The 22,707-nt window shown below is 33.8% G+C and overlaps 1 protein-coding gene across 1 annotated transcript in view; it reads left to right on the forward strand.

Moving 5' to 3' along the window:
* The first annotated feature begins 314 nt into the window (after window positions 1–314).
* The window catches only part of LOC132562237 (uncharacterized), a 101,390-nt gene continuing 78,997 nt past the window's right edge, over window positions 315–22,707 (forward strand). The window contains exons 1-5 of the mRNA XM_060226972.1: window positions 315–440; window positions 759–866; window positions 1,725–1,787; window positions 14,763–14,905; window positions 21,911–22,115. Coding sequence (XP_060082955.1) covers window positions 315–440; window positions 759–866; window positions 1,725–1,787; window positions 14,763–14,905; window positions 21,911–22,115 — 645 coding nt within the window. The remainder of the gene's footprint in view (window positions 441–758; window positions 867–1,724; window positions 1,788–14,762; window positions 14,906–21,910; window positions 22,116–22,707) is intronic.

Here is a 22,707-nt window from a genome sequence, read left to right on the forward strand (position 1 = left end):
ACACTTTTAGTATGGACATCTGTCTGTGATATATCCCTTGTGATGAGGATCATATGGCCTTGGCTTACCTGTGATATAGTGACCTTGACTTACGTGTGATATAGTGACCTTGGCTTACCTGTGATACAGACCTTATTGATTAATATCAGCACTTTGATTATATTGCCTGCGTTAAAAGTTGGAACTCTTCAGTGAAGCACAGTTATTTACCAGTGACTTTCTCGAAAAATGTGTTAACTTTTCACAAAGTCATGTAGCTATTGTATGGATTGTTTACAGTGTTATCATTGAAAACTTTTGTGTACTGATACATAATGATGCGTGGAATCCATCACTCTAACTCTTCGGAGTTACCACTGACGAGGAATATGCCATTCTCATCCAAGAGTGTCCCAACTCGTCATCAGCCTCGTAATATGACTGGGATCTACCTGGGATTGGTATGTGTATTGACATCAGGAAACACTCATTTTTATCATAAATGTAAAACTTTTTTGAAGAAGTCATCACTCGTACAATTGCAGATTTGTCCTTTAACACAAATTATAAGTGTTTGTCTAATTAAAAAGCTCTCTGGAAAATCTTTTAAATTTGTAAAATTGGAAATTTCATGAACATAGGTGGTCTCTCATGATATTTGTCATTGTAAGCAGTATTTATCGAAAATGAAATCTAATACTGAAAGTTGTGTGGTATGATTAGGACTTTCATTTAAAAATTGATTCTGTAAAGATTTTCTTTGTATCTTTTTATTCTAGGAGGGGAACATCAAACCACCACAACAGAAGTTTACAGGTGGGATCCCACCACTGGCTCGGGGGCGGGGCATGACTAGGATACGTACTCCTACAGAACACCGCAGATATGTAAGTAACAACAAGATGACAGCATCACTCACAGGTGATATCTTCATAAATTTTGTTTCAAACAGTAGGAGATTATCGATAAAGATTCACATTTTATTTCAAATCGTCAGAATGACAATATGAATTTGGTTAAAAATTAAAAGGCTTTGAAAAGTACTTGCTATTTGAATTCTATAATTATGAAATTAAAAAAAAAGTTGAAATACTGCTTATCTTAGTGATATGATTATCATGTCTTGTTATAGTTATGCAATGAAAATGAGTCTTTAGATATTCTGAGTATAATAGTTTATGACATTTATATCAACATTGCTTACTTTTCTGGAACACCTGGTCTTATTCTCCTTGTACTTTTTCAGGAGTCTCTGTATAAATCTTTATTTTGTTCATATTTTTAGTTAGTTTCCTGGAATTTGAGTTTGGATTATGATTAGGTTGTTATGTTGGTATGTTCTTAATGTTTAATGTAACTATTAATTCCTCAAGTTAAAACTGTGGTTATTAACCATAAATCATACCTGTATAGAGCTAGAAATAAAAATGATTTTAACTATGCATTTAACAGTTTCCTTTGATTTAGTAAACAGGCGAATAGCTGCCTTAATTTACACAAATACACAGCTCCATACACTTCATCACAATAAAAAACCAAATTATTTGCCAGATTATTTTAATTTCTTTCCAGCTTGGTAAGGACCTAAAACTCCCTAATGAGGCTCAAATCACATCAAAATCACTTCGCTAGATGTCATTTGAGATATACATGTCAGCATTACCACAGCTAATCACTGACTTACGATGAGCTTCTGTGAAACTGCTTCCTGTTTTGATAAATATATGTTTCTTTAAATCTTTCAGAGAAAAGTTGAACAGTTGCGGATTAAAGAGGAAAAAAGAGGATTTGTGGGTCAACCTTTGAAGGTATAATCACTTGTTACTATTATAAAATACATGTACTTATGTAACATAGTTCCTGTAGTAAAATACCTGTACTTATGTACAATAATTACAAATACCTGAACTTGTGTACCGTAATTTTATGAATAAAATACCCAAACTTCTGAACCATAGTTACTTTAATGAAATAACATGTACTTTTGTACCGTAAATGCTATGAATAATCCATTGTCTCTGTTAGATGGTAGAAATGTGTATCAACCCATTGATGTATGAGCTTGTGTGTGCAGGTTTTTTTTTATCATTATTTTGCAGATGACAGGCATGAGTGTTCAGTTAGATGCAAGATAAGATTTAGCACCATACAGCATCATATGATTAGAGCATATAAATCTTGTCTGCCTTTTAATAATCAGAACATTAACACCAGTTAGAGTGATCACTTGGTATCTAATAAGGCTTTACAGGGCTGTAGGAATGGTGCAATGATTATCAACACTGTCACTGTAGCTTTGAAAGAAGCATGTAGAAAGTCAGATGTGTTAACATAAAAGACATTCAATTGTGAATGCTGAAATGTTACTGAAGAGCACAATGTAAAAAATAGGCGACAAGTTCTATCTTTATGGTGTTAGACGAATAAAGAGATTGAGCGCCCTTTCTTTGTAATGGTGTACACTCAATACCAAGGAATGCCGATCAGAACCAATAACACTGATACACTTATTGATTTCTCACTGTTATTTCCTACTGAGAAATTCTCAAGCTGTTACAGAGATATGCTGACCTATGCAATGATTGCACAGCATTGGCAATTTTCATTAAGTCTCTAGTGTCCTCTCATATCGCTATATAATATGATAGCAGGAGGTAGAAAGGGATAAGGCTGTGATTGTGTAGGGATACTTGCCAGGAGATGTTTAAACACCTGGCAAGACCTTGTATCTAATGAAAGGTTATAGTTAATAAGCAAAGAATTGGCCACGAACACAACCTGTACCCAGTAGGTACCAAAGTCAGTCAGGTATACACCCTGTATCTAATAAGTACCAAAGTCAGTCAGGTATACACCCTGTACCTAACAAGTACCAAAGTCAGTCAGATATACACCCTGTACCTAATAGGTACCAAAGTCAGTCAGGTATACACCCTGTACCCAATAAGTACCAAAGTCAGTCAGGTATACAGCCTGGACTTAATAAGTACCAAAGTCAGTCAGGTATACACCCTCTACCCAATAGGTACCAAAGTCAGTCAGGTATACACCCTGTACCCAATAGGTACCAAAGTCAAACAGGTATACAGCCTGGACTTAATAAGTACCAAAGTCAGTCAGGTATACACCCTCTACCCAATAGGTACCAAAGTCAGTCAGGTATACACCCTGTACCCAATAGGTACCAAAGTCAGTCAGGTATACACCCTGTACCCAATAGGTACCAAAGTCAGTCAGGTATACACCCTGTACCTAATAGGTACCAAAGTCAGTCAGGTATACACCCTGTACCCAATAGGTACCAAAGTCAGTCAGGTATACACCCTGTACCCAATAGGTACCAAAGTCAGTCAGGTATACACCCTGTACCCAATAGGTACCAAAGTCAGTCAGGTATACAGCATGTACCTAATAGGTACCAAAGTCAGTCAGGTATACACCCTGTACCTAATAGGTACCAAAGTCAGTCAGGTATACACCCTGTACCTAATAGGTACCAAAGTCAAACAGGTGCCTACCTTGTCTGTCAGTCAGGTATACACCCTGTACCTAATATATTTGATAAATCCAGTCAGTCAGGTAAAGCTCTCCCAATAGGTACCAAAGTCAGTCAGGTTCTGTCTAATGTACCAAAGTACAAACCTGGTGGGGATTAAATGTCACCCTGATTTGTCATGTTTATTACACCATTAATCATCCAAAAGTGTAACCTTGAAGAGTTAGATTGAGGATTTTCAGTACCAAAAAAAAGGTAATTGAACATGAATTATTGGACAGGCACCTGCTGTTCAGATAAATTGAGTTATGTCTGTTATTACTTCTTTTGCATTAAAGTGATGAATCAGCCAGGTTCACTTTAACTAAACTTTAAAATTAATTTTGATTTTAACACAATCACTCTCAGATACTCCTGTATAATAATTCAAAGTCAGTCATATTACACATTACTGTTGTAACAAGTAGTAATAAATCCCAGATAGATATAAAATGGTTGGTGTATCAAATGGCCACATTACACTGAGATAATCAGTGCACTCTATAAGTATAACACAAATACCATCATACTTGATAACTACATTGGTTTTTAACTGAGGGCCTACCTTGTCTGTAAATATCTATTGATACATCCTATATTTGATAAATCCAGAAAAGCTCTCCCTTGGAAGTTTTCTCTGATACAAACCTGGTGGGGATTAAATGTCAGATTTGTCATGTTTATTACTTCATTAATCATCCAAAAGTGTAAGCTTGAAGAGTTAGATTGAGGATTTTCAGAAAAAAAAAGATTAATTGAATTGGAATGAATTATTGGACAGGCACCTGCTGTTCAGATAAATTGAGTTATGTCTGTTATTACTTCTTTTGCATTATTGATTTGATGAATCATTGGAGTTCACTTAACTAAACTTTTAAATTAATTTTGATTTTAACACAATCACTCTCAGATACTCCTGTATAATAATTCAGCAGTCATATTACACTTACTGTTGTAACAAGTAGTAATAAATCCCAGATAGATATAAAATGGTTGGTGTATCAAATGGCCACATTACACTGAGATAATTTTGCACTCTATAAGTATAACACAAATACCATCATACTTGATAACTACATTGGTTTTTAACTGAGGGGAAGCTTTGATCATACTAATTGATTTCTGTGCAACTCATTTACATTGAATAGTTAATAGGTCTTTCTTCCTGCTAAGAGGATTGAGTTCTATAATCTGGAGATTTAATCCAATATAATCTGTTGACCAATATAATAATAAAGAAACAGGCACACTCATTATTTTATACATTAAAATGTCATCATTAGTAAAAGATATCATATTTACATGTGGGTGTCTATGGGGCTGTAATGGTAAACCTGCTAGGATACACCCAATAAACCTTAAATATGACGCTATTTCTACACAGGTGTAAAAAGTCTCCCTATGAAGGGTGTCATTCACATACAACTATAAATATTTACAGTCTGAAAAAACATTCAGAGATATCAATATTTTCTGTTTTAAGTGTGACGCTCAGCCTCCCTTTGTCATTTGTCACTTAGGGACATACATACTCTCAAGGTTTGACTGAGACAGATGTCATCAGTCACTGTTTATCTGGACTTGTTTTACAATGAGACAGATGTAATCAGTGAGTATCTGGACTTGTTTTACAATGAGACAGATGTAATCAGTCACTGTTTATCTTGGCTTGTTTTACAATGAGACAGATGTAATCAGTGAGTATCTGGACTTGTTTTACAATGAGACAGATGTAATCAGTCACTGTTTATCTGGACTTGTTTTACAATGAGACAGATGTAATCAGTCACTGTTTATCTGGACTTGTTTTACAATGAGACAGATGTAATCAGTCACTGTTTATCTTTACTTGTTTTACAATGAGACAGATGTAATCAGTGAGTATCTGGACTTGTTTTACAATGAGACAGATGTAATCAGTCACTGTTTATCTGGACTTGTTTTACAATGAGACAGATGTAATCAGTCACTGTTTATCTGGACTTGTTTTACAATGAGACAGATGTAATCAGTCACTGTTTATCTGGACTTGTTTTACGATGAGACAGATGTAATCAGTCACTGTTTATCTGGACTTGTTTTACGATGAGACAGATGTAATCAGTCACTGTTTATCTGGACTTGTTTTACGATGAGACAGATGTAATCAGTCACTGTTTATCTGGACTTGTTTTACAATGAGACAGATGTAATCAGTCACTGTTTATCTGGACTTGTTTTACAATGAGACAGATGTAATCAGTCACTGTTTATCTTTACTTGCTTTAACAATGAGACAAATTTAATCAGTGAGTGTTTATCTGGACTTATTTTACAATGAGACATGTAGTCATTCATTGATTCAGATGTAATCTGACTGATTGAGTTGTTTTACATAGAGACAGGTAATCTTCCTGCCTTGTATAACCCATTTTAACATTAATTGTCACACATTTTTGAATCACATGTTGCTCATGTTAAGGCTACTTGACTTATGTTACTGACACTAAGTTATGAATAGTCCCAATGCAATCCACTTCAATGTTTCAGAGAGATGTGAATAAAGTGGGTTTGACTTACAAGAGAGAACAAACCTTAATGTCAATATTTGCATTACAGTATTGATGTCATTCTCACAAATTAAAATCACCTTTAGATATTTATGTATAGAATTAACATTCTACTTCAGCTACAACTCCTTTAGATTGTTAGGTATTTACATGCTTGATTTGTCATAATTTGAAAAATTTAATCACATGCTGATTAATGATACACATGACATTGAATTTAATAATAAGTTGTCTCCCCTGAGGGCCAATACCAATTATCACAGTTCAGCACTGAAATATTGATGTTGATAAATAGTTCTTGTAAGTACTGATTTGGTTATATATATGTCCTGCCTACAGGGTATGAAAAAGGCTGTTTTTTACAGAAGACTATAATAACTTGATATTGGTCAAAGTATTAGAACATCTGCCTAAAAGACATTAGTCAGCCATTGCAAAAAGGTTTTTTGTGGTAAGCAAGTAAAACTTTTGCCTCAAATAACATTAAGATAACCTGAACACCTCAAGTCTACTGATATATAATTTCATCAGTAGCATGCTAGGATAATGAGCTAGTTTTCTTGTTCACACGAATCCATCCTCTGTCAAGGTCACAGGCCTAAACAGTCCAATGGGTTAAAACTTCCTGAACCTCTTCAGTAACAAAGTGACATAGAGTAATTCATATAATGATATTGGATGTAGTTGTATGATGAATTTAGTGCTATCAAGTTAATAATCCTGCTGTCAGTGTCACTATAGGAGGAATTGCTTCTTCCAAGCATCTTACAATCATGGTATCTGACCAAATATATCGTGATTGTATTAAAGCTTTGACACCATAATGAATGGACATGGTTGAAATAAAATATCTCGAATTCTTCCAAAAAAGACTGCAGTGGAAGTAAAAAGGAAAACTGATTTTTTATAAGGTATTGTTTTCATGAATATACTGCCTTTCCACAATGAATTTAGTAAATGTTAGTTGAATAGGTGATAAATAACAGATGAATGATGCAGGCCCATAAGACATCCTGTCAGAAGGTAAGGTTAGAAACTTATTGACAATCAGATTGTTGATTTTGTAGAGTGGCAAAAGATCTGGCTCAGCCGTTTCAGCAGTGTCTGAGCGGCTAGGCAGCGCTAAAGATGAGGTATTGTCACACAAATTATGTTTGTTTGACGTTTTTGTTCCTTAGTACATATATATTGATAGATATCTGTAACAGATTTGCCTTTATTTGATAGTGTAACCATTTCATCTTTTTTCCATAGCACAAATGTAACAGTTTTTGTTTTGTTTAATAGTATATATGTAACAGTTTGTCTTTTGTCATAGTAGAAACATAACTGTTTTGACTTATTGATTATAGTTTGTCCATAACTTGTGTGTTTAGTTTGATAGATATGACAAAGTATATCTAAATTCTAAATCATGTGCACTGTTTGCTTTTTTGTTTCAGATCATAGTTTTTCTTGATAACACAGTAGTTATAGAACTTTTTTGAAGAGTTTTGGTTGTATTTTATGTAGGTTTAGACAGCTGACACAGTGAAGTTTATCTGTCTATATACATCAATTTTTTTTATAATTCTCACACTTTATTGAACATCATTATTGTAAATATTCTGTCTTGCTTACTACATCATTATAAAATCAAACTGTAATTCATAGTTTATTCTTGAGTTTGAGATTGTATGAGTTATTTCGCCTGAGTTCATGGTAGTTTAAAACACAGCCCTAAAAGAGAACTTTGGTCTATTGTAGGTAAGGAAACTGTTACAAAATCTTGTTGCTAAGACACTGCTTAATATTATTCTGGCTCCACTCTAGGCTAAGACACTGCCCAGTAGAATAATCTGGGTCCACTCTGATCCATTCTTGGCTAAGACACTGCCCAGTAGAATAATCTGGGTCCACCCTCATCCATTCTTGACTAAGACACTGCCCAGTAGAATAATCTGGGTCCACTCTGATCCATTCTTGGCTAAGACACTGCCCAGTAGAATAATCTGGGTCCACCGTCACCCATTCTTGGCTAAGGCAATGCTCAATAACACAATTTTATCCACTTTGGTCTATTCTTGGCAAAGATATTGCATGATAAGATGATCTAGGTCCACTCTGGTCCATTCTTGTTCTTGGACACTGCCCAATAACTTAATCTAGTCCACCTTGGTCCATTCTTGTCTAACACACTGCCCAAAAACACAATCTAGTCCACTTTGGTCCAATCTTGTCTAACACTTTCAGAGATTCAGCATAGGTATAAACACAATCCATGAAAACCTTGGTCTTAAACTTTCAGTTCAAACACTGGCTTTAATAGAAAAGAGATTCAGTGAATTAAGGCTAAGACAAATCCATGAGACACTGGTGTGTATTGGAACTTGTATTCAGTGTAGATGATAACACTATCTGCCAGAAAACTGTTTCTATGTCATCTTAAGACTTTGTTCAGTGTAAAAGGAATGGGTCAGTATGGCTTGTACAGTCTCTGTCACTCTTGTCGGGGCGCTTAGCAGGAATGAGTGTTTCCCTGTTCTATGATGTTTGTGCCCATCAAAATCTGACAGGTTGTTATATTTAGAATTATGGGGGGTTGGTGGAATTCGGAAATTTCAAGAAAAATGGGTCGCAGTGTAAAAGGAGCAAGTCTGAGTTGCTTATACATAGTGTTTTGTACATCAGTATCTTTCATTCTGTTGATGAAGTATGCTTCTTTAGCTCAGTTAACAAAGCTCTGGATTATTATGCCAGAGGCCCAGGTTGCATTCCTGTCAGCACACTTGGCATGAAAGTCTTTTTCCCTATACTATCACTTAAGTAAAACAATCTGGACCCAACATAGGTGAAGAAACTGCCCTTTCAAAGGCAAAGACTTGACCAAGATTTGAGTTGTCATATGTGAAGACCCTGTCCTATAACAGAACTCGGGTCTGTAGATGAATCACCTGTTCACCGAGTATTGTCGACATTTTTACCTGTGTTACTATGGTAATCAGTATTGGTACTCTTCAGTGTTTGGAGTGGCAGTCACGTATTTGAGGATGTACATTAAGCTATAACTTAAAGTATTCAATAATGGAATGACTGGACAGTAATGGAAATCATTGATATATATGTTTCATGATGAGAAGAGTGGTATGAATTCCATCAGTGTTCTTTTTTTTGGAGTGTATTTTGATGTAGAACTCACCTTAGCTGCATAGAGTGTAGAACAGTGATATCTCTGAAATATGCATAAAAAGTCTAGGGTCACCTGATAGTTTTCTTTTGTTTCCTTTCTTGTTTGACAAGCTGTTTTATACTGGTCTCAGTATTGAGTTTAATGTTGAAATATGGTTGGATGGTGAACAATGCAATGAATGGTTTCCATTAAGGCAGCCTGCTGCATAACACCATAGGAAGGCTCATCATCCTGGCCAAGAAAAACTAATAGCAGTTGATAAAACTTTTGTTGTTATTAATTGTAAAAGACATAAAAGAATACTTGTATTAATGTGAAAATTTTGCACAGTGTAAATTTTGATCAAACCTTTAGAAATTAAACTGTAGAGTGATAACAATTTAAGTTGGATGGGATAGAAACAGATGTAATGATATAGGATAGGACCAGATGTAATGATATAGGATAGAACCAGATGTAATGATATAGGATAGGCATGGATGTAATGATATAGGATAGGCATGGATGTAATGATATAGGATAGGACCAGACATAATGATATAGGATAGGCACGGATGTAATGATATAGGATAGGCCCAGATGTAATGATATAGGATAGACTCAGATGTAATGATATAGGATAGAACCAGATGTAATGATATAGGATAGGCACGGATGTAATGATATAGGATAGGACCAGACGTAAAGATATAGGATAGAACCAGATGTAATGATATAGGATAGGCAAGGATGTAATGATATAGGATAGAACCAGATGTAATGATATAGGATAGGCCCAGATGTAATGATATAGGAAAAGACCGGATATAATGATATAGGATAGGACCGGATGTAATGATATAGGATAGGCCCGGATGGAATGAATTGGGATAGGACCTGATGTAATAATATAGGAAAGGACCGGATATAATGATATAGGATAGGACTGGATGTAATGATATAGGATAGGCCCGGATATAATGAGATAGGATAGGCCCAGAGGTAATGATATAGGATAGGCCCAGATGTAATGAATTGGGATAGGACCAGATATAATGATATAGGATAGGACCGGATGTAATGATATAGGATAGGCCCGAATATAATGATATAGGATAGGACCAGATGTAATGATATAGGAAAGGACTGGATATGATAGGCCCAGATGTAAAGATATATGATAGGACCAGACGTAAAGATATAGGATAGAACCAGATGTAATGATATAGGATAGGCAAGGATGTAATGATATAGGATAGAACCAGATGTAATGATATAGGATAGGCCCAGATGTAATGATATAGGAAAAGACCGGATATAATGATATAGGATAGGCATGGATGTAATGATATAGGATAGGCATGGATGTAATGATATAGGATAGGACCAGACATAATGATATAGGATAGGCACGGATGTAATGATATAGGATAGGCCCAGATGTAATGATATAGGATAGACCCAGATGTAATGATATAGGATAGAACCAGATGTAATGATATAGGATAGGCACGGATGTAATGATATAGGATAGGACCAGACGTAAAGATATAGGATAGAACCAGATGTAATGATATAGGATAGGCAAGGATGTAATGATATAGGATAGAACCAGATGTAATGATATAGGATAGGCCCAGATGTAATGATATAGGAAAAGACCGGATATAATGATATAGGATAGGACCGGATGTAATGATATAGGATAGGCCCGGATGGAATGAATTGGGATAGGACCTGATGTAATAATATAGGAAAGGACCGGATATAATGATATAGGATAGGACTGGATGTAATGATATAGGATAGGCCCGGATATAATGAGATAGGATAGGCCCAGAGGTAATGATATAGGATAGGCCCAGATGTAATGAATTGGGATAGGACCAGATATAATGATATAGGATAGGACCGGATGTAATGATATAGGATAGGCCCGAATATAATGATATAGGATAGGACCAGATGTAATGATATAGGAAAGGACTGGATATGATAGGCCCAGATGTAAAGATATATGATAGGCCCGGATGTAATGAAATGGGATAGGCCCGGATGTAATGATATAGGACAGGACCAGGCGTAATGATATAGGATAGGACCGGATGTTATGATATAGGATAGAACCAGATGTAATGATATAGGATAGAACCAAATGTAATGATATAGGATAGGCCCAGATGTAATGAATTGGGATAGGACCGGATGTCAGAGTTCAAAGGTCATGGTCATTGCTACTGTTTATAGAAAATCATCAAGCCCATACCTTACATGAGTTTGTCTCTTACAAGTCACATCATCATCTTTATTCATAATACAATCAGAGATATGGGAACAGAGGAATTAGACATTTTATTGTTAAGGAAACTTAAGTTGAAATAACTGATAACATGAGAAATGTTTTATTGTCACTTTGCATTGATTAATACAAGATTGAGATATGGTTTCTAGTTTGTATATTTCATCATTTCAGGTGTAACTTACAGGTATATTTACCTTTTTCATCATCAGCCTTTATGGCTCACAACAGACAAGGAATGTCCAGACTACCTCACTGTTACAATCAATCACTCATGTTTCCATCGTTGAACATTTTAAAATATTTGCATGCTTCAAAAATTATAATTGTTCAGAACATGTTGTCTTTTCCAATCGCACCATCTTTTTTTTTCATTCTGATCATACACTGCATGCCATTGATCCTTATATGATATGTAGGTGGTCATCAGCCATCTATGTACCAGCAATGCTGTATAGCACCAGCATAGATCTGAGTTTTTATCCCACCATCATCAGATGGTGGGCTATTCAAATTGCCTTGCCCTGTTGTTAGTCTCAAACAATTTTTGTTATTGCTATTTCTTGGAAAGTACTAGATGGATCTTTCTCAAATTTCATATGTAGGTTTCCTTGGTCCTTAGTTGTATCCATATGATTTTGGAACTGATCAGAAAAAACAAAATGGCTGACAGGTGGCCATCTTAGATTTTAACTTAGTTTGTTATTGCTATTTCTTGAGAACTACAGCACAGATTTTTCTCAGATTTCATGTGTATGTTTCCCTTGATCCCTAGTTGTGCCTGTTAGATTTTAGAACTGATGAAAAAAATAAAATGGCCCACAAGCACTACTAGTTGGTGCCTGTCTGTCTTTAGGACTGATCAGAAAAACAAAATGACAGACAGGCAGCCATCTTGGATTTCACCTAGTAAAAATTGTTATCCCTATTTCTTTAGAACTACTAAATGGATCTCTCTCAAATTTATATGTATGTTCTATTTGGTCTCTACTTGTGCCAATTTGATTTTGTGACTGATCAGAAAAAACAAAACGGCTTCCAGGTGACCATCTTGGATTTGGCAGGTAAAGATTACCACCACTATTTCTGCAAAGGAATGTTAAAATGTCTTATCATTAAGAGCAAAAACAGATATAAGAAGAGAAAAGAAGGGAAAAGATCCAACTTTCAAAGAGCAAATAAAAATTAAAAAATGGTGGATGCCAAGATCCCTCTTGTTTAGCAGTATCCACTCTTGGGTATCATTGTAAACTGAAATATATTTAACAGAGGACATAGTTCTGTTAGTATCATGTACTTTTCACTTTTGAGGGGGATATATACAAATTTTATAAATCAGGTTCAATAGAAATTGCCAAGTTTGTTAAAAGTCAAGTTGTGAAGGTAGAATTATTTCTAAGTCTGTTGATATTTTAACAGATACAGTGATGGATAATAAGATGTTTGTCATGAAGTTAACTTTATGTATGTGGTTACAAGATCCTCATCAACAAAACGTTTCGCATTGAAGAGTATGTTTCCTATCTAGCATGTTTACAACATTGTGTTTTTGTTTCAAGTTTTTTGTTTCTGCATGGAATGATTTACGAGTATGTTGATTTTCTGCTGTTGATTACAAGCATGCACAGGATGGAGAACTTCAAATTCTGAAAATTTCATATACGCTGTTTCACACTCCTTAATGAAATTAACTTAGTGTGCTAGCCAAATTTTAAAACATTTTCATTTGAATATACATGTATGACAATTTACCTAAATATGAAGAAGAGTGAAGATGATAATTAAAGTAGTAAAAAAATTCTCTTGAGCAAAAATAATTTAAGAGTTTATTACTTGTGTTTAAAGTAAATGCATACTTTTTAAACAGCTGGCTTGGTTTAAGTGATGATGAGTAATACTAGTACATTTTATTCCAGTTGTCTCCCTTACGCTGTTTTAAATTGTAGAAATCCTCACGTAGGAATTCTCTTCATTACACCTGTGTCGCTATTATTTGTTGAATAACAGAAAAACCTGATCATACTACAGCTGTCTCCCTGAAACTGTTGTGTGGACCTATATTTTATTTCATTACTCTGTTTTTGCCAAATTTTGGGAAATGCACTCTTGTAAAACCATTGCAATGTTACTGTAAAATTGGTAATTTTCTTGGAGCTTTATTTTCATTTATTTTGCTAATGCATAAAGTTATATGAATTAACATTTTTTGATACAACTAGATTTTGTATGTATTATTTATTCATTTGCACTAGTTTTATAGAATAATTATGAATTGAAAATCATACAGCATACATTATTGATTTCACAAGAGGGTCATCCGTAGTGAAATCTCTCAGATAGGACTCAAACATTCTAACAAAATGTATCTTGTAGCTTCAAGATATAATTTTTATACAATCCTACTTCAACCATTGTATTTTGTACCAAGACAAACAAACAGGTATGTGTTTAATGTACAAAGTGTTACGGCATGGAAATTACATGAAGCATTTTATATAAAAGCTTCAAAAATAACATCCTATATCAAAATCAAAAATAACATCCTATATCAAAAGCTTCAAAAATAACATCCTATATCAAAAGCTTCAAAAATAACATCCTATATCAAAAGCTTCAAAAATAACATCCTGTATCAAAAGCTTCAAAAATAACATCCTATATCAAAAACTTCAAAAAAATCCTATAACAAAAATAACATCCTATATCAAAAGCTTCAAAAATTACATCCTGTATCAAAAGCTTCAAAAATAACATCCTATATCAAAAGCTTCAAAAATAACATCCTATATCAAAAACTTCAAAAATAACATCCTATATCGAAAGCTTTAAAAATAACAACCTATATCAAAAACTTCAAAAATTACATCCTATATCAAAAAATTCAAAAATAACATCCTATATCAAAAGCTTTAAAAAGTACATCCTATATCAAAAGCTTCCAAAAATAACACCCTATATCAAAAGCTTCAAAAATAACACCCTATATCAAAAGCTTCAAAAATAACACCCTATATCAAAAGCTTCATGTTATTTCCATGGCATAGCACTTTGTACATTAAACACATACCTGTTTGTTTGTCTTGGTACAAAATACGGTGGTTGAAGTAGGATTGTATAAAAATGTACATATATTTCCAGAAAATCCATTTCAGAATATTGCCATTTCAGCTAATACAATTTACATTTTTTATTACTTTTCTGATATGTAATGATCATTTCACCAAATTAAATACAAGTTATTTTTTCCCTCAGCGTAAAAATACGGTGATAAGTCCAGACTACCCAGAACCTTTCCACCAACAGCCTTCACAGACACAAACTTTGACCTCACCACGAGCCAAGCAATGGGGGCCAGCCAAGCATGCTGACCGCACAGAGTTCTTTGATCTTATTAGGTATTTATGATTTGGTATTTCTCCTGAACAATTCCAATGTTGGATATATTCAATATTCTGCAGTGTGTACACTGCTAACATCTGGTATATATACATAAAGGAAAGGTAGACTCTGCTGGTGTCTTTTCACAGAATTAAAGTAAGATATTATTGGCAGTCTTGAGTCTCAATATCAGTAATAAGGATTGATGTGCAATAAGAACACATAGTAAAGTCTAGTATATATTTATACACATTGTAATATCTGGAGTGTATGTATACACATTGTAATATCTGGTGTGTATGTATACACATTGTAATATCTGGAGTGTATGTATACACATTGTAATATCTGGAGTGTATGTATACACATTGTAATATCTGGTGTGTATGTATACACATTGTAATATCTGGTGTGTATGTATACACATTGTAATATCTGGTGTGTATATATACACATTGCAGTATCTGGTGTGTATTTATACACATTGCAATATCAGATGTGTATGTATACATATTGTAATATCTGGTGTGTATAGATGCACATTGTAATATCTGGATGCACATTGTAATACCTGGTGTGTTTGTATACACATTGTAATACCTGGCGTGTATATATATATGCATTGTAATATCTCGTGTGTATGGATAAACATTGTGATGTCTGGTTATTTATACACATTGTAATATCTGGTGTGTATCTATACACATTGTAATATCTTGTGTGTATGTATACACATTGTAATATCTGGTGTGTTTGTATACACATTGTTATATCTGACGTGTATGTATACACATTGCAATATCTGATGTGTATGTATACACATTGTAATATCTGGTGTGTTTGTATACACATTGTAATATCTGGTGCATATATATGGTATGTATGTATACACATTGTAATATCTGGTGTGTATGTATACACATTGTAATTACTGGTGTGTATCTATACACATTGTAATTACTGGTGTGTATCTATACACATTGTAATATCTGGTGTGTATCTATACACATTGTAATATCTGGTGTGTAACTATACACATTGTAATATCTGGTGTGTATCTATACACATTGTAATATCTGGTGTGTATGTATACACATTGTAATATCTGGTGTGTATGTATACACATTGTAATATCTGGTGTGTATCTATACACATTGTAATATCTGGTGTGTATGTATACACATTGTAATATCTGGTGTGTATCTATACACATTGTAATATCTGGTGTGTATCTATACACATTGTAATATCTGGTGTGCATATATATGGTATGTATGTATACACATTGTAATATCTGTGTGTGTATGTAATATACACATTGTAATATCTGGTGTGTATCTATACACATTGTAATATCTGGTGTGTTTGTATACACATTGTAATATCTGGTGTGTATCTATACACATTGTAATAATCTGGTGTGTATCTATACACATTGTAATATCTGGTGTGTATCTATACACATTGTAATACTGTTATCTGGTGTGTATCTATACACATTGTAATATCTGGTGTGTATCCATACACATTGTAATATCTGGTGTGTATGTATACACATTGTAATTACTGGTGTGTATGTATACACATTGTAATATCTGTGTGTATATATATACACATTGTAATATCTGGTGTATACACATTGTAATACTGGTGTGTACTATACACATTGTAATATCTGGTGTGTATCTATACACATTGTAATATCTGGTGTGTATCTATACACATTGTAATATCTGGTGTGTATGTATACACATTGTAATTACTGGTGTGTATGTATACACATTGTAATATCTGGTGTGTATGTATACACATTGTAATATCTGGTGTGTATGTATACACATTGTAATATCTGGTGTGTATGTATACACATTGCAATATCTGATGTGTATGTATACACATTGTAATATCTGTGTGTGTATACACATTGTAATACACATTGTAATATCTGGTGTGTATATATACACATTGTAATATCTGGTGTGTATCTATACACATTGTAATATCTGGTGTGTATGTATACACATTGTAATTACTGTGTGTGTGTATGTGTAATATCTGGTGTGTATGTATACACATTGTAATTACTGGTGTGTATGTATACACATTGTAATTACTGGTGTGTATCTATACACATTGTAATATCTGGTGTGTATCTATACACATTGTAATATCTGGTGTGTATCTATACACATTGTAATTACTGGTGTGTATCTATACACATTGTAATTACTGGTGTGTATCTATACACATTGTAATATCTGGTGTGTATCTATACACATTGTAATATCTGGTGTGTATCTATACACATTGTAATATCTGGTGTGTATGTATACACATTGTAATATCTGGTGTGTTTGTATACACATTGTAATATCTGGTGCATATATATGGTATGTATGTATACACATTGTAATATCTGGTGTATATTTATACTCAATTTAATATCTGGTCTGATGGAAGCACATTGTAATATCTGGTGTGTATCTATACACATTGTAATTACTGGTGTGTATGTATACACATTGTAATTACTGGTGTGTATCTATACACATTGTAATATCTGGTGTGTATGTATACACATTGTAATTACTGGTGTGTATCTATACACATTGTAATATCTGGTGTGTATGTATACACATTGTAATTACTGGTGTGTATCTATACACATTGTAACTATACACATTGTAATATCTGGTGTGTATCTATACACATTGTAATATCTGGTGTGTATCTATACACATTGTAATATCTGGTGTGTATCTATACACATTGTAATATCTGGTGTGTATGTATACACATTGTAATTACTGGTGTGTATCTATACACATTGTAATATCTAGTGTGTATGTATACACATTGTAATATCTGGTGTGTATCTATACACATTGTAATATCTGGTGTGTATGTATACACATTGTAATATCTGGTGTGTATGTATACACATTGTAATTACTGGTGTGTATCTATACACATTGTAATATCTGGTGTGTATGTATACACATTGTAATTACTGGTGTGTATCTATACACATTGTAACTATACACATTGTAATATCTGGTGTGTATGTATACACATTGTAATTACTGGTGTGTATCTATACACATTGTAATATCTGGTGTGTATCTATACACATTGTAATATCTGGTGTGTATGTATACACATTGTAATTACTGGTGTGTATGTATACACATTGTACCTGGTGTGTACTGGTGTGTATCTATACACATTGTAATTACTGGTGTGTATGTATACACATTGTAATATCTGGTGTGTATGTATACACATTGTAATATCTGGTGTGTATCTATACACATTGTAATATCTGGTGTGTATCTATACACATTGTAATTACTGGTGTGTATGGATACACATTGTAATTACTGGTGTGTATCTATACACATTGTAATTACTGGTGTGTATGTATACACATTGTAATATCTGGTGTGTATGTATACACATTGTAATTACTGGTGTGTATCTATACACATTGTAATTACTGGTGTGTATCTATACACATTGTAATATCTGGTGTGTATCTATACACATTGTAATTACTGGTGTGTATCTATACACATTGTAATATCTGGTGTGTATCTATACACATTGTAATTACTGGTGTGTATCTATACACATTGTAATTACTGGTGTGTATGGATACACATTGTAATTACTGGTGTGTATCTATACACATTGTAATTACTGGTGTGTATCTCTGTTGTGTATGTATACACATTGTAATTACTGGTGTGTATGTATACACATTGTAATTACTGGTGTGTATGTATACACATTGTAATTACTGGTGTGTATCTATACACATTGTAATATACACACTGGTGTGTATCACATTGTAATTACTGGTGTGTATACACATTGTAATTACTGTGTGTGTATACACATTGTATACACATTGTAATTACTGGTGTGTATCTATACACATTGTAATATCTGGTGTGTATCTATACACATTGTAATTACTGTTATGTATCTATACACATTGTAATTACTGGTGTGTATCTATACACATTGTAATTACTGGTGTGTATCTATACACATTGTAATTACTGGTGTGTATCTATACACATTGTAATTACTGGTGTGTATCTATACACATTGTAATATCTGGTGTGTATGTATACACATTGTAATTACTGGTGTGTATGTATACACATTGTAATTACTGGTGTGTATCTATACACATTGTAAATTACTGTGTGTGTATACACATTGTAATGGTGTGTATACACATTGTAATTACTGGTGTGTATATATATGGTGTGTATCTATACACATTGTAATTACTGGTGTGTATCTATACACATTGTAATTACTGGTGTGTATCTATACACATTGTAATTACTGGTGTGTATCTATACACATTGTAATTACTGGTGTGTATCTATACACATTGTAATTACTGGTGTGTATCTATACACATTGTAATTACTGGTGTGTATCTATACACATTGTAATATCTGGTGTGTATCTATACACATTGTAATATCTGGTGTGTATCTATACACTGTGTGTGGTGTGTACATTGTAATTACTGGTGTGTATACACATTGTACTGGTGTGTATACACATTGTAATATCTGGTGTGTATGTATACACATTGTAATTACTGGTGTGTACACTATACACACTGGTTGTAATATACTGGTGTGTGTACACATTGTAATTACTGGTGTGTATTATCACATTGTACTGGTATACACATTGTAATTCTGGTGTGTATCACAAATATACACATTGTAATTACTGGTGTGTACACACAACCTAACATAGTAACTAAGTATACACATTGTAATATCTGGTGTGTATGTATACACATTGTAATATAGAAAAACAACTGGTGTGTATGTATACACATTGTAAGGAGATGGTGTGTAACCATACACAGGATATATGGGATCAACAATTGCAGCTGAAGCCCATTATTATAATGTTCTGATAAGTTGTCAGATATTTTATCAGTGTTTTGGTTATTTTCTCCTAAGTCGCTTTTTCTATAACTTATGTATCCCATGCATATTTCAGTCATAATTTTAACAAACTTTTCAGTAGATAATGATAAGAGAGAAGAATATTCAAGTGATGCGAGAGTAAAATAAAAGTAAGATAATAGTAATTATACAGACAGCACTGTTCAGTATGGCTTTACTCTCCCCTATTAAGTATACATGAAAGTACAAAGAGTATGTGATTATTCTGCTAAAGGAAACACGTCCATATAGACTCTGCAGTCTGATAGGTTTTTTTGTGGTAGGTAACTGAAACAAACACAAATTACTCATGCACTTTCATAATTAAATACTGTGGCAATTCAGTAGAATGTAATAAGGAAATGGAATGGTGTAAATTACACTGTTGTGTGTAGTTAGAAATATCTTTCAGACAATTTCGTAGCTTGTCTATTTTCAAATTGCTTCCTTATCAAACGTGTGGTATAATAATGGTACTTGACAAAAGAGGATATGTTTGAAACATGCCAATTGGCCAAGTGCTGAAAAAACCAACCATAGAAAAACTAAGGGGGTAAAGTCAATAATCAGTTCCTGATCAACTTATCTGCCTGTTAGTTTGTCAGTTCATCAGCCAGTGTGACTGTCCATTAGTTTATTAGTCCTTCAGTCACTGTGACCTTGTCCATTAGTTACTTAGTCATTCAGTCTATGTATCCTTGTCCGTTAGTTTGTCAGTTCATCTAAATGTGACCTTGTCAATAGATTTCTTCATCCTTCAGTCTATGTGACCTTGTCCATTAGTTTGCCAGTTCATCTTACTGTGACCTTGCCCATTAGTTCCTTAGTCCTTCAGTCTCTGTGACCTTGTCCATTAGTTTGCCAGTCCATCTGTGTGTGACCTGGTCCATTAGTTTGCTAGTCCATCTGTTTGTGACCTTGTCCATTAGCTTCCTAGTTTTTCAGTCTGTTTGACCTTGTCCATTAGTTTGCCAGTCCATCTGTGTATGACCTTGTCCATAAGTTTCCTTGTCTTTCAGTCGTATGACCTTGTCTATAATTTGCTAGTCAATCACCCAGTGTGAACTTGAGTTTGTCAAGTGTTTGTGATCTTGTCCATTACTTAGGCACTCCAGATTTGCTCCACCACCAAAACCTGACACACCCTTATACAACCCTGACTGTTATAAGGACATAAAGTAACAGACTAAATGTTTTTTGGTGACAGATCTCTCACAGATTTCAGTCAACCTTTTTGAAACTTGGTAGGCTTGATAATAGCATAGATTTATGCTTTTGATTTGAAAATGATTGTTATCTCTCCATATTTTTGCATGTTGATAAAATATTGTGAATGTGGGAACTGGAAAGGCATATTTTGTGAGAACAGTTATTAGGAGGCAGTGTTTGAGACTGGGCTGTATGTATACCATTGAACAGCTGGTGGGTCCAAGAGGTTTACAAGTATATTAAAGTGGTGCAATTAAAGCATTACTAGATTACACCAAACAGCATGAAGAACTCCCAACATGCTGTTACTTCAAGGCTGTTTAATAAAGCTAGCAGTATTCATTTAAATTCCATTCCTCATTTTAACAATAGCCAGATTCCATACCATAACTAGTGATCATGGATGTGTTGTTTGTTTGACTGCTAAATATATATATATGTAACAGACATTGAACAGGAACAACAGCTGATAAAACGTAAAGATTCAAATTTTTTACATCAATGATCCTGAATACTAATTTATGTATAACTGTCACTTTGTTTATCTCTCTGTTTTATTTTTTCCTGACTGTAGAAGCCAATATTTCAGGACTTTGCTCCAGCGGGATTGCCGTATTCCCAGAAACTGCACTTTCCAAAACACATGTTCTGAATATATCATGGCAATAGAATTTGTTTTCATATTCACTGCATGACTCTCAAAGACATTAGGTATTTTTGTTGCTTACAATTAAGGTGAATTTCACAAAGCTATTGCTAATTTGATCAAAGAAAGGTCTGTCATATTTATTATTTCTTTAAACAATGTTCAATGAACATATGTTACAGAACAAACCCCAGGAATTACACAGTAGTGGTCAATGATGGTGTGACACGGTCAGAAAACTTGTCAGGTTTGATGAGTTTTGCTGTAAATGGAGATGAAACCAAAGTAGCATGGCCAGAGATGCTGGCAGATGAAGTACACAGAATCTCTACAAGAGATAGTGAAGATGTCACTGGCCTGGAAGAATGTTTCAAAAAAGTGTGCAAGGTATGTACATGTGGCCTTCCTTTAAAAAAAAACATAAATTCAGGATGGCATGGTTTATGGAATTTGTTATTTCAGGTTTAAAATAATAATGAGTATGAATGCCAACTAAAATCATGTAATTTCAGAATCTCTCAAATTTTCACCCCATTTTTGCTGATTAAGACTAATAGACTCTTTAATGGTTCTGCTCCGTGGGCGGGAATATCTCAACCTGACTGTAAAGGTCAGCATGAAACTTGTCGAGTGCTGACCATACAAACTCTTAGATGATCTTTGAAATACATCTCTTTTGATGGAACAGGTCCATATTTGATTGTGTATCTCAAAAAAACAAAATAAAATAAATTAAAATTGAATAAAATAATAATAATAATAATAAGTTATAATAAAAACAGTAAAAAATTGGAAGTTGTTGGGAAACCTAATGATCATAACTATCATCGATGTCCCATGAAACATGACTTGATATTGTTGATGTTTTCAATTTATGACATGGTTATACTGCATGTAATAATGACGTTACCTAATTCTGAGTAGCGTCACAGCACATGGGATCACCCTGTAAAATAACAGAGAAAAAACTTTTTATCCT

The sequence above is a fragment of the Ylistrum balloti genome, unplaced genomic scaffold (assembly GCF_031769215.1).
Source record: "Ylistrum balloti isolate Yb309-2 unplaced genomic scaffold, AGI_CSIRO_Ybal_v1 Utg371384, whole genome shotgun sequence".
NCBI lineage: Eukaryota > Metazoa > Mollusca > Bivalvia > Pectinida > Pectinidae > Ylistrum > Ylistrum balloti.